General features: G+C 42.4%; 1 protein-coding gene across 8 annotated transcripts in view; it reads right to left on the bottom strand.

The window, feature by feature from the left end:
• The window catches only part of LOC117347215 (glyoxylate reductase/hydroxypyruvate reductase-like), a 212494-nt gene that overhangs the window by 36827 nt on the left and 161831 nt on the right, over positions 1 to 13836 (bottom strand). For 5 of the 8 annotated variants that reach the window (XR_004536753.1, XR_004536752.1, XM_033917882.1 and 2 more), the window contains exon 8: positions 8382 to 8512. Coding sequence is in view for 6 of the 8 variants with exons in the window: in XM_033917882.1 (XP_033773773.1) it covers positions 8382 to 8512 (131 nt within the window). In the remaining 2 variants the exon portion in view is untranslated. Of the gene's footprint in view, positions 1 to 527; positions 1741 to 8381; positions 8513 to 13836 lie in introns of those variants that run through there. The other 3 variants (XM_033917846.1, XM_033917856.1, XM_033917838.1) reach the window with 2 other exon arrangements.

The following is a 13836-nucleotide window of genomic DNA, read 5'->3' as shown; positions in this document are numbered from 1 at the left end:
AGACTCATGAAATCAACAGACAACAAAGGTAAGAAAAATGATTTTATTTTCAATTCAGTGATCAAAATATGTCAGTTTTGAGAATTTATATTTGCTGTCTATATTTTGCACTATATTTGTCTATTTTTCTACAGCTGTTACTGAGGTGACATTGCCTATTTTAAAGTCATCTGCCTTGACATTTTTGAAACCCCCCCCAAATATAAATAACATTTTCTCTACGTACAGTGTGCTTTGTGTTTCTTTTTTAATTTTGTGGTTACCATTAAGTATTAATAAGATTATATCAGGGGTCTCAAAGTCCCTCCTTGAGGGTCGCAATCCAGTCGGGTTTTCAGGATTTCCCCAATGAATATGCATGAGATCTATGTGCATGCACTGCTTTCAATGCATATTCACTGGGGAAATCCTGAAAACCCGACTGGATTGCAGCCCTCAAGAAGGGACTTTGAGATCCCTGGATTATATTGTGTGTATATGAAAAATGGATGGAAGAAATTGCATTACAATTAGTATTATTATGGGGGTAGAGTCAGGGGTGGAGTTTGGTGAGGTCTGGGGCGGAGTTTGGCCAGGGGTACTCGGTTGGTATTTGTTAGGCTTAGGGGGAATTGGTTTGAAAAGGTTGAGAAAAACTGGAAATAGAACACTGAAAAGCAACTTAGCTCAGCAGAAAACTAAGAACTGATGGTCTCGCAAGCCGACGCCAGGTGGGAAGGCACCAGCACATGTACAGTATAGGCGGTCTTAAAGTTTTTAAAGTTAACAGTATACTTTTTGACTGTCTGTGCCGGGGTTCCATGGATGACGTCACCCACATATGAGAATATGCTGCCTGCTTGTCCTCGGATAACTAATTTTACATGTTTAAAAAAATCCACACTTCATATAGTTTCAGAAAACATAAGTTATGCAAGTTACATTATTGCCCAATCACTGAACTCACAAAGCAAAGAAAAAAAATGTGCTACAGGTAGCATCAAGGCAATCTGATTGCTACTTCTATTTCTCTTTTGGGAACATTGTACAATAAATCAATAACTATTAATGTGTTTGTCTCACTACTACCAATAACAGGTGGCTGAGGCTTATTATTTTGTTGAATGCAAGGAATAAAAGTGAGTTTCAAGGCTACGTTGTCACCCTACACACAAGTTGTTCAGTACACTGATGTTCAGAAAACAGTGTATTAAGTGCATTAGTTCAAAACTGTAGTAATCTCTTTTTTAAGAGATGACAAAAAGCATAAGAAAACTAAGGCTTACTCCTTTTCAGAGACTGTGGATCTCACAATTTGATTTCACAAACTCTATCTCCTATAAAATGTTTGAAATACCCTACTCCCATCCCCCAAGAACTCTTTGCAACTGCCCTACCATCCCACAAATTGCACAGTAGCAGCAGTGAATGCATTTTTGCAGAGTGGTGACAAACTGTCCCTATCTGCAAAAACTATCCCCCATCGCAACTGCCTCAGTACATATATGCTATCACATTTACAGGCACATACAAAGGAGATGGAAACAATTCTATGAGCCATGTTCTGTATGCCTTCCCCTCTTGTTATGAAGCATATTCATAATATCCATATTATCTTCAACCTACATTATGCCCCATGTCATAGGTGTAGTTCACTTGGCATTGGCTCTCCCCTCAAACCAGCTAGCAGGTTGTTAGCTGCTAGCACAGACATCGTGTTTCTGGTGGCATAGGTGGCACTTCCAATGTGAGGTAAGATCACTAATAAGACAGAAGAACAAAACAATTTAGAGAGAATGAGATTTAATGATCACAGAAACTTTTCCCATGCCAGCATATAGCTCTAATATCACTGGAGCTTTTTCTTAAGTGATGGGTCTTAACAAAATTTCTTTCTTTTTTTTGTATATATTTTTTATTAAGTTTGAAAATATTTAACAGTGCAATGTATAGATTAATAAACAAACAAACAATAAAGCCTAAAAGCACATACATCTTACAGTTACCCATACACAATCATTTTATCCCACCCCCTTTCCAATAAATAATCATCATAAATAATAAATATTTTACCCCACCCCCACCCTGGATGTGCATAGAACTAACCAAATTAAAGACAAAAATCGACTATCCTGAAGTAATAAAAGATGTCAATGGGTCTAAAACCAATTTAAATACATTACTATGTCCTAACAAATCCGTATTTATTTTCTCATTCCTATATCTGGAGAATAAATTTGCCCACCAAAAAGAAAAGTTAAGGCGATCATAATTTTTCCAATTATGTGTTATCATCTGCATAGCTACCCCAGTCATAATTATGAAAAGACGACATTTATAACGATCTAGGGGGGATTAATATGTAATGATGTACCACATATGACTATCTCATATGCTTGATAAAAGGTATGGAAAACCTTTCATACACTGAAAGATTGGAGAAACTGGGGCTCTTTTCCCTGAAGAAGCGGAGACTTAGAGGAGATATGATTGAGACCTATAACATCATGAAGGGCACAGAGAAAGTGGAAAGGGATAGATTCTTCAAACTCTCGAATACTACAAAAACGAGAGGGCATTCAGAAAAGTTGAAAGGGGACAGATTCAAAACCAATGCTAGGAAGTTCTTCTTCACCCAACGGGTGGTGGACACTTGGAATGCGCTTCCAGAGAGCGTGATAGGACAGAATATGGTCCTGGGGTTCAAGAAAGGATTGGACAATTTTCTGAAGGAAAAGGGGATAGAGGGGTATAGATAAAGGATTGCTACACAGATCCTGGATCTGTTGGGCCGCCGCGTGAGCGGACTGCTGGACACGATGGATCCCTGGTCTGACCCAGCAGAGGCACTGCTTATGTTCTTATGATGACTCAAGTATTGCATTAAACTGTCCCCATATGGACTTCCAAAAACTGAGCATCAATGGACAATAGAACAACAGATGATCCAGTGTCCCTATGTCTAGATGACAGTGCCAGCATCTATTTGATTTAGAACTATCTAGCTTTTGTAACTTAACAGGGGTTCAAAAAGATCTATGTAACTAGAAAAAACAGGTTTGCCTCATAGATGCTGATGCTGTACACCTCATCCTCCAAGTCCAAATTCGTGGCCATCGAGACGCAGAAATATACTGCTTTATCTCAATGCTCCCAGGCATAGATTCTATAAAGTGCGCCTAACTTTCGGCACGGTTTAGACATCCAAATAAAGTGGATAATGAGCGATTTAAGGGCCTTAACAAGCGTTAATTGGGACACAGATGGGATATGCGTCACTTAAGATGTTCATAGGACACATACACGAGATAGGCGCGAGTTTAGGGAATAGCCGCGTCTATGTTTCTAGACATGGGTGTAACAGGGGCCTGACCTGGGCGTGGTTAAGGGTGGGCATTACATAGGTGTTACTTAGATACCGCGTCTAAACAGTGTAGCAAATGTAGGCGAGAGAAAAGCTGGTCTAAGTGTAGTTTTTCAAAGTACTTTCAACTTTCGTAGCTGGCGACTTCCTATAGACGCAAGTTAGGCGTGCATTCCGCTTCCTTAATGATATTTTCTATAGTGAGTTTGAATATGGGGGGGGGTTCCTCTTTCTCCCTCCTAATAGATTTAATAAGCCACCATATCAATAGAGCACATCAATATAAACATATTGCATGGAAAACATAGTACTTTTCTGCCCAAACAGTAATATAATTTGCTCATTATACCACCTTTGGCTTTCTTGCTTAAAAAGAACCCCTTTTTTCTCAACAAACAGTGCTGCAATCAGCTCTTTCTTGAGAGCAAAGAAAGAACATGAAAAAATGTATCATTATTGCACACATTACTTCATTTCTCAGCGCTTAAAAAGAGAAAAACCAGATACAGATCTTAACATGCATTTTCCCTCATTCCAAAATGGAGCTCTTCAGCATCACAAAGCTGACCTCATTGTGAGATCATCAAGCTGCACCTTCAAGGTAGTATGCCACAATTAAAAGATGCGCTGGGTGTTGAACTTACAACCTCTAAATGATTAGCACAGGATTTTAACCCATAGAGCTACATCAGCTTCTACTCAGGTGGATCTCACTGCCCTTTCATATCATACTTGACTGACCTGCCTATGTATCATATGCTTAGGAATGATATTACAATCACCACAAAGAAATCATTTGTGGCTCACCAGGTTAATGCGCCTTGTTCATCTTCTCAAGCTTCTCTCCTTTTAACAACTTCCTAGCTGTTAAAAGAGGGTCTAGATCAGGGGTGTCCAACCTTCTGGTTTTCCTGGGCCGCATTGGAAGAAAAAAATTTGTCTGGGGCCGCACAAACACTAACGCTAGCTGATGAACAAAAAAAAAAGGCTGAGCAGGTCCTAAATTTGCAATTACTAATATAAAAAAATGTACATATCGAATAATAAACCTTCATTAAAGGGACACTGTGGAGAGGAACCCAAAAAAGCAGTAATACTTACCCTGACTGAGTGATCCTCCACATGTTCCACTGACAGCATAAGCCTGGTTCTCCCATTCACTTTAATAGCTAAAGTGAGCTTCTTCAGAGGCAAGCCTCATCAAAGGCGAGCCTCATCAGAGCAAGGATGCTGAAGCAGCTGTCAGCTGTGTACGTGGAGGATCGCTCAGTCAGGGTATTACTGCTTTTTTGGGTTCCTCTCCACAGTGTCCATTTAAAATTATTTTTGATATTTTTTACTTTTTTTAAGTAATGTCTCCTTTAAAAACAGATATAACATATATAACTGAGGTGCAAGCCAATTGGCAATTTCATGTTATTAAAAATTACCTTTCCTTCTCAGTCTGCAGCCATCCAAAATGTGGAAAATCAACCACCCATCTGAACATGTCTCTTTCCATCTGAACATCTTAGCTCCAATGCCAGAAAATTTACTTGCTGCTTTTGGTTTTCCTTGAACTGGGAAGTTTTTAATTACACTGCTGTGTTGAGTGGGTCTTCACTTGTCATTAATTGCACATAGCAAAGGCTCCAAAAATCAGATTCAGTCACTTTCATGGCCCTTCCTAGCTCACTCATAATTTATTAAGATTCGAAGAGGGTGTGAGAGCTGAGTTTGGAGAGCCTTGGTGAACTTAACATCCAATAAAGAGCAAAAAAGTTATTTATAATAAAAAAAAAATCTCCTGCAGCTGATTGTTATTTGTGATGGGGCAGTTCTGCAGGTGAGGAGTAGATTTATTTCAATGAGATATTCATTAACATGCTTAGGGTCAACATGATGATGGCTCCATGTTACTGAATATTTCATAGGTTGCTGTTATTTACAAAAACACCTTAATCTCACTGAAACAAATCTACCCCTCACCTGCAGAACTGCCCCATCACAAATCACAATCAGCTGCAGATTTGTTTTTATTATAAATGACTTTTTGCGCTTTATTGGGTATTAGGTTCACCAAGGCTCTCCAAACTCAGCTCTCACAACTTCGTCAAATCTTAATAAATTATCCCAGTCTAAGTAATAGAACAGAGGGCAACAAAACTAGTGGGATTTTTGACACTGAGTTTGATAAACCAGTTTATCAATATCTGGTTCGATGGAAGTAGTTGCAATTTTCAGTGAGTGCTCAAGGTGCTCATCAGATATCTTGGTTCTAATTTTACTTTTAGTGTGCTTCATTCTTGAAAATAGTTGCTCACAAATGTAGGTGCTGCCAAAAAGAGATGACATGAATAAGGCATGATTGTGAAGCGAGAGATATTTCTCTCTGGGAAGATAGGACCTATAAAAGTCCATTAAAGACATGTGATCAAATTTTTCTTTCAGTTGAATGTCAGATTGCAGCTCAGGTAACACATTAATGTAGACTGAAAATGGAGTCGCAAATAAACCAAAATATTTATTACTAGTCTTATAGCCCGTGACATTAACGGGTGCTAGAATATATGTGTGTGTGTCTGTCTGTATTTCTTTCTCTCTCTCTCTCTCCTTAGCCGCTTTCTGTCTTTCTTTTTTACTGTTGTTTCTTAACGCATCTGCTTATTTAGCTCCAGCTCCTTTTAATAAGGGAAGTGAGTAATTATGTTTAAATTCCCAACCTCCATTATCATATCTAATAACGCAACTCCAGCTGCAAAAGAGCCATTACTTATTCTGCACGCCAAGTAACTACTGGGGGGGGGATTCCTCGGTCTGAAGCTGACACCCCCTGATCTTCTCTCACCACCCAGCAAACCAAAAATCAGCAATCCATAGTTGTACAGCTAATGTTTTTCAGAGGAAGAAATAAAAACAGCACCAGGCTCAGATTTAGCATCAGGAAGAGCAGCAGCAGCAGCAAAGCGACTTATGAAGCCTTGATCGATCTGCTCCATCAAAGGATGGGAGAATTGTCCGTTCAAGACCGTGGTTTTGTTACCTGCTCTCTTGCGGGAATAGCCGGAGGCCCTGGACCAGGAGCACTGGCTGTCTCCCCGCGGTCTCCACACACAGTCCCCATGGCAGGATCGCACTCTGCAACGCGCCATGCAGTCCGGAAAATTCCTGGACTGCGACAGCACTCAGCGGCATCGGCGCCCCCCCTGCCCCGCGACAGCACTCAAGTTCGGCCTCCTTCTCCCGGCATCAGCAGAACTTCAGATCGGCAACAGGTGCTCAGTCAAAAGCTTCCCCTGACTCAGCTTCCTGTTTCCGCCCAGGCAGTTCAGTCAGAGGAAGCTTTTGACTGAGCACCTGTTGCCGATCTGAAGTTCTGCTGATGCCGGGAGAAGGAGGCCAAACTTGAGTGCTGTCACGGGGCAGGGGGGGCGTCGATGCTGCCGAGTGCCATCACGGAGGGAGGGGGGTGCTGATGCCGCTGAGTGCCGTCGCAGCCCAGGAATTTTCCGGACCTGTCCGGCTGTGCACCCCCCCTAAGGCTGCACCCGTGGTGGACCGTCCCCCCGCCTTGGTACGCCACTGTGCCGAACCCGTCACCCTCGGGCTCCTGCAATCTTTCCGTACCGCCCAGGCATTTGATTTGGGACAGACGAAGACTGACCAACCGCAGAACTTGTGAACTACTTCCAGAGCCTTTAGAGACAGGTTAGCAGAATCGCGTTTCTCCGTCAAGAATATCTTCCCCCTTAAATCCGGTGAGATCTCGTTTCGAGATAGGTTTATAAAGTTGCTCGGGCGTCTATCGCTTCTGTTTGCTGGGCTCTCCAGGTACGAAAAGGTCTGGGTTTCTCTCCAAGCGAAATGAAAGTTATCCTCGTCCCCCCAAAGTGGTGATTTTTCTCAAATGGACAAACGTGTAGGAGAGTGATAGCAGGAAAAAAATAAAATCCCAGCTCCGATTCCGGACTGGCCTCATCTGGAAGCAGCGACTCCGACCTTTACCGGGCCCTCCAGTAGCTCACACTTCCACATCCCTGCCCTCCCAACAGGGAGTTTTGAAAGCAGCTACACTCAGCGGCGCGAGGTGGAGAGCAGGGAGGCTGTGGTGATGTTAAAAAAAAGCGCATGCGCACTCTTGCCGGCACATCCCGACAGATCAGATCTCAGGGAACACACGTTGAGAGTGCGCATGCGCGCTTAGCGTTTTATTATTATAGATTATCTCGGAAATCTTCAAATCTGTTTCAAAGTCTTCTTTCAAATCGAAAAGCAAGGCTGCATATTTTTCGTTATTGATAGGACTGCGTTTAGCCAACGTGTTGAAATGTATAAAATTATTTGCCTTTATTTGATCTTGCCATAATTTCAGTTTCATTTGGAATGCTGTTATGGTTTGAAACATTGCATTGACGAGCTGGTTTTTACCTTGAAGACGCATGTTTAACTCATTCAAATGAGCGATCAAATCTACTAAAAATGCTAAATCTACTTTAAATTTTTTAGATTAGTTTCTACCCCATCACTATTTCTCTACACTTCTCTCTATTCTTATCTGGTCCCCTTCCCCATAACCCCTTCATTTAATATTTTGCTCCTCTCCTTCTGATCTTCTTACTCATGATCCATGCTGTGTGTGAGGATGACACTGGCAGTGCTTCACTGCTGCCCAGGCCTAGTCTTGCACCCTGAACTGCATGGAGCATCGTAGTATTCCGCAGTTCAGAATGACACACTGACCTGGCAGCAAAGCAGGATTTGCCCTGAGACATTCCACCGCCACTTCCTCTTCAGAAGTGGGATTGGCATGGGTAGGGAGAAAGGAAAGAGGAGATCTGGGATCAATGACCCTGCCAGAATAAGGTAGGAAACCTGACATACAAAACAAAGTGCATGCCATTTGACTGCAGAAAATTTGAATAAGCAGAACACAGTTCTCCAAAAAGTCTAGTAAATCAAGAGACTGCCACATAACTTATTTGAACATGAACAAAAAGATACAAAATGTCAAAAGTATATATTAAATCATCCATTCCCTGTCCAATAAAAATAAACTCACCACAGTTCTTGAGCGTGAGGAGTGGATGGTCCATTGGCAATGGCTCTGGGACTGTCACATCTAGACCAGCAGCTGCAATCTGCCCACTGACCAAGGCCTGGTACAGATCCTCCTGATTCACTACAGCACCCCTAAGGAGCATTACAGTAAAAAATAAAAATAAAACTAGTACCAGAACTAAAATCAGAACAGTACCAGAACAAGACGTGTACTAAGGGCCATTATAGAAATACAACTTGCAAATCTGCTCAGAGGTCATTATTAAAGCCACCTGGCCCAATAATTAAATTCAATAATTATCATTTCTTTTAAACACCAGGCACAGGATTTAAATATATACCTTAATATCTCAGTCAATACCTGGATATCAGCATTGAATATCTGTGTATGGCAGAAACAGCTGCTGTCATCTAGATCAGTATTCTTCAACCGCCGGTCCATGGACTGGTGCCGGTCCGCAGACATTTTCTGCCGGTCCACAGGGCCGGCACGTCCATCAGGCAGAAGACAGTGTTCTTCAGCCACCAGTCCACGGTGCGATCAACGCGGCGTCTTTGGGCTGGCTCCCTGATTGCTGCAGGGCACAAAGCCATGGGAAAAGGGTCCTACGTGTGTCCTGCGCCTGAACTGGAAACCTTCTCTTTGACGTTGCAACGTCAAAGGGAAGGCTTTCAGATGAGGCATGGAACGCGCGCGAGGAGCCGCTGCCCACAGCTTTGTGCGATGCAGCACTCAGAAAGCTGGCCCGAAGACGCCGCGTTGATCGCACCGTGGACTGGCCCGAACATAACATCGGGGGGCAGGCCATAAGGCAAGGCACAGCATGGAGGGATAGAGATAACAGCGGTAGGGGGGAAGTTTTTATTTTGTGATCGATTTACATCTGCTGTCTGTTCAGGAAGAAATGCATTTGTTTCTTTCCTCTGGAGTTGTACTGCTTAGAGAGTCTTGCATCTTAGGGTTTGTTTGTAAATATTAGTACTTTTAGTTTTTGGTTCTGCATTTGCATGGGGTTATCTGTTTTCTGGTAGGAATGAATGTTGAAAAGCATACAGTATGCTTTGTGTATTTTAATTTTGTGGTTAACCATTATGTGTTGTTACTATGATTATATTGGGTGTATATATGAAAAATGAATGGAAAAAAATGGTTTTACAATTAGTACTATTATGGGTGAGGGTCTGGAGCGGAGATTGGGTGGAGATGGGCACGACATAGCCCAGTGTTCTTCAACTGCCGGTCTGAGGACTGGTGCCGGTCCACAAAATAATTATTTTATATCCGCCGGTCCATAGGAGTCAAAAGGTTGAAGAAAACTGATCTAGGTAATGAAAATGTTCAATGCCATTATACCGATAACTATCTCAATAACATAGGGAAGCTTTATTGTAGTCCTAAGTTATACAGATAGTGATGCTGAATAATGCCACAATCTGTATCATGCTGGGGTGGACTGTACTGATTTTCAGTGGCATTATCTGCACAATGACTCGAAAAACACTGCTTGGCCCCAGCAAGCATTACATTTATCCAGGTAGCAGGTGATGCTACCTGGAGAAGTTAGACTTCTTGATGAAAATTTGTAGCTAAATTTCCAGACTTTCAAACTTATTATGCAAGTCTGGATGTACTTCAAACTTGTTGGTGAATTCAAATCATGGATAAATGGTTTGAGATTATTTTTTATTTACTTATTTTTATGCAATTACAGTAGACTCTCTGTTAATCGTAACTCAATTAACTAGAACTCTCAAGCAACCAGAAAAAAAAAATCTAAGAAATACTGTAATACTTTAAATAAAAATGAAAATAAAATCAGTGTCTGGTGGAAATTTAAGTGTAAACTTGGAATGCCACATCTGAGTACACCCATGCTTTGCCTACCATATGTCTGGGAGTTTGTCTGGAACAGTTTATGGTATGGTACAGAATGGGGTATAGTATTATTTATTTTAAAAAATTTCTCATCATTTATTGCAGCAGGTTACAAAGGCCGCCATAGATCCAATCGTTTTGTCAGATCATGGGGGAATTTGGATTGAATTGAAATTGGATGAGCAAGATTATAGTAGACCTGTCTGGAGATTCAATAATACATTGCTTGCAGATTACAACTTTATTGAGAAATTTCAATCAAAAATTACTGAATATTTTCATTTAAATGCCTCAGATGAAGTTTTTTTGGAAACCTTATGGGATGCTTTTAAAGCTACTATGAGAGGGCAAATAATCTCATATTTGGCACATGTTAGGAAATAGCTCAATAAAGAATTTTCTAATTTGGAACAAAATATTAAAAAATTGGAGGCACAATTGGCCCTGAAATAGGACCCAACTACTCTGCAGGCCCTCTTAAAAGATAAATTTAAGTATAATGAGCTTTCCTCTCAAATGGCTACGAAAGAGCTGTTCTCTCAGCAAGCTCTATATTATGGAAACTCGAATAAAGCGGGAAGAGTATTAGCTAATTACCTTAAGCTAAAAAAAGGAAAGTAAAAACTGTGGCTATCACAGATGAGAATAGGGAGACTCAAGCTCAAATTGGAATTATCTTAAAACAATTTTTGAAATATTATAAAGCTTTGTATTCTTCCGAGCCTTATTCAAATAAAGAACTAGAGGGTTTAGAATTTTTAAAATTAATTAAGGGACCAAAAATTCCTGAGCATATAAAAGGAAGTCTTTAGGAGCCTATATCGTTGAAAGAATTATAAACAGCATTGAAGTCCCTTAGAGTTGGATCTGCTCAAGGTGGTGATGGTTTCACTGTAGAGTTTTACAAATCAATTCAAAGTACCCTATTACCTCATCTATTAAATATATATCAGGTTCAACCAACTAAAGGTTGCGTTACAGGTACTATGGCAGAATCTCTAACTATTGTTTTGCTGAAGCCAAATAAAAATCCTACATTGGTTTCAAATTACAGGCCTATTTCTTTGATAAATGTTGATGGTAAAATTTTGGCTAAGTTATTGGCTATGCGCTTGGCCAAGGCTCTCCCTTATATTATTGGTATGCACCAAAAGGGATTTGTTGCTCAAAGACATTCTTCAAATAACACCAGGCTGTCTTTACACATGTTAAATTTAACAAAAGCCATGGAAGATCCAGCCTTCTCTGTATCCTTGGATGCGGAGAAGGCCTTTGATCGAGTGGAATGGACCTTTATGTATCGAGCAATGGATTGGTTTGGTATTGGTTCTAGATTTATACAAATAATTCAAACCTTGTATAGTTCCCTTTCTAGCAGATTATATATTAACTAGTCATTAAGCCCGTTACATTAACGGGTGCTAGAATACATGTCTGTCTGTCTCCCTTCCGCTGACTCTCTTTCTCTCTCCATGGCCCCCTTTCTCTGTCTGTCTTTCTGTTCCTCTCCCTGCCCCTGTGTCTTTCTTTCTTTCTGTCTCCCTCCCTCCCGCTGTCTGTCTGTCATTTTCCCCCATTTTCCTGTGCAGCAGCATTTCCATCCCACTTACCTATGCAGCAGCAACAGCATTTCCCTCCTATCCCCCCCTTTCTTGTGCAGAAGCAGCAGCGGTATTTCCCTTCCCCTCCAAGTCCCTGTATAGCAGTAGCAGCATTTTCCCCCACCCCCCTTTCCCTTCTCTTACCACGATCTGGCCTGCTCCGTTTGGCCCCTCCCCCTTCTTTTAGTGCCGTTGCTCTGCTCGATCTGGCCTGCTCCTGACCCTCCCACCGCCGACAAACCTCTGGGCGAAGGTGAACGCCAGTCCCAAGTCTGAGCGATCCTCCCAAACTTGACCTCCCTTACCCGGGTTGCGTTAGCCAGTGCTAATGTGTGCAAGCGGCTGTAGCACCGGCTTCTCCACCCGGACCCTGAGCACGCGCCGCGCTCCGCCCCTTAGCTACCCGGAAGTACCGGGCTTCACTCGCCTGCTCCCAGTGGGCCAAGAGAGAGGGGGGAGTGGCTGCCGTGGTGATCTGGCCGACTCCCTGGTGACAGGAGCCGCGGCGGCACCTTTAAAGTGAAAAAATAACTGTGGCAAGGGAGCCGGCCAACTGGCAGTTCAAGTTGGAGCTTTGGTCTGGCCTGCTCCCTGCCCGCCTTGCCATATTGTATTTTTTTATTTGAAAGACGCGGCGGTGGCTCCTCTCATGATCCCCACCTGCGTCGGAAGTCTGACCCAGGCGGGGATCGTGAGAGGAGCCACCGCCGCTTTTTTCAACTAAAAAATACAATACGGCAGGGAGCAGGCCAGACCAAAGCTCCAACTTGAACTGCCAGTTGGCCGGCTCCCTTGCCACAGTTATTTTTTCACTTTAAATGTGCCGCCGCGGCTCCTGTCACCAGGGAGTCGGCCAGATCACCACGGCAGCCACTCCCCCCTCTCTCTTGGCCCACTGGGAGCAGGCGAGTTCAGGTGAAAGGAAGAACTACATACCTGTTTAGCTCGTGGTTTTAAAGTTAGGCGGCCAGGCCAGGTCTTCAAAGCAGCTGCAGCCGCGGGTTTAAAGTTAGGCGGTCAGGTATTCAGAGCGGCAGGGGGAGGCAACCTTTTATTCAATGTCTGCCGGGTAAAGCGCCGTGCCGAGTAGAGGAAGCAAACGCCGTGGCAGGAGAGCAGGGAGTGAGTTTTTCCTATGCGGTTGTTTGGGGGGGGGGGTTGTGAACAGGAAGTCGAGCAGAGGCGGGAGTGAGCTGTTCAGCTTCCCCTATCTTGGCAAACCGCTCTGGCGAAAATGTAGTGAAGTGCCGCGTGGGGCCGTAGAAAGAGCGGGGCATGCTGCAGTCTTGGCGGCCACGGACATACGGATCACGGAAGCACGCTGATAAGACTGCGCATGCGCCGCTTACGGTTTTATTATATAGATAATACTTTTCGGAGCATTTCTGTCTGGAGAGGGGAGTTAGACAAGGATGTCCGTTTTCTCCTTTGCTGTTTGATATTGTTTTGGAACCCTTATTATTGGTTATACAACAGACAAAGGAGATCCAGAGTATTCCTTATGCAGGTCGGGAATACAAGGTCTCTGCTTATGCAGATGACATATTGCTTCTTTTGAGAAATCCTGAAACAACCATTCCACATTTACTAGATTTGATTGAAAGATTTGGAAAATTTTCGGGATATAAAATAAATTGGAGTAAATAGGAGATTCTTCATTTGTACATGATCAAAAAGGATTGTTTGATTTATTTCCCTTTCTTTATAAGGAAGAGGGTATAAAGTATTTAGGAATTTGGATTTACAAAACGCTGGAAGAAACAATGAAAGTAAATGAAAAATCATTATTGCTAAAGGTCACAGAAATGTGTGAACAATGGAACCCATTACATCTGTCTTGTTAGGGGAGAGTTCAGATGGTGAAAATGATGATTTTGTCTGTGTTTTGTTACCAAATAGGTATTTTACCAGTGTTTTTTCATAAGAACATAAGAACATAAGAACTGCCATCTCCGGATCAGACCTTTGGTCCATCAAGT

Source organism: Geotrypetes seraphini, chromosome 1 (assembly GCF_902459505.1).
Source record: "Geotrypetes seraphini chromosome 1, aGeoSer1.1, whole genome shotgun sequence".
NCBI classification, from domain to species: Eukaryota; Metazoa; Chordata; class Amphibia; order Gymnophiona; family Dermophiidae; genus Geotrypetes; species Geotrypetes seraphini.
This window is presented reverse-complemented; position numbering and strand designations above follow the sequence as displayed.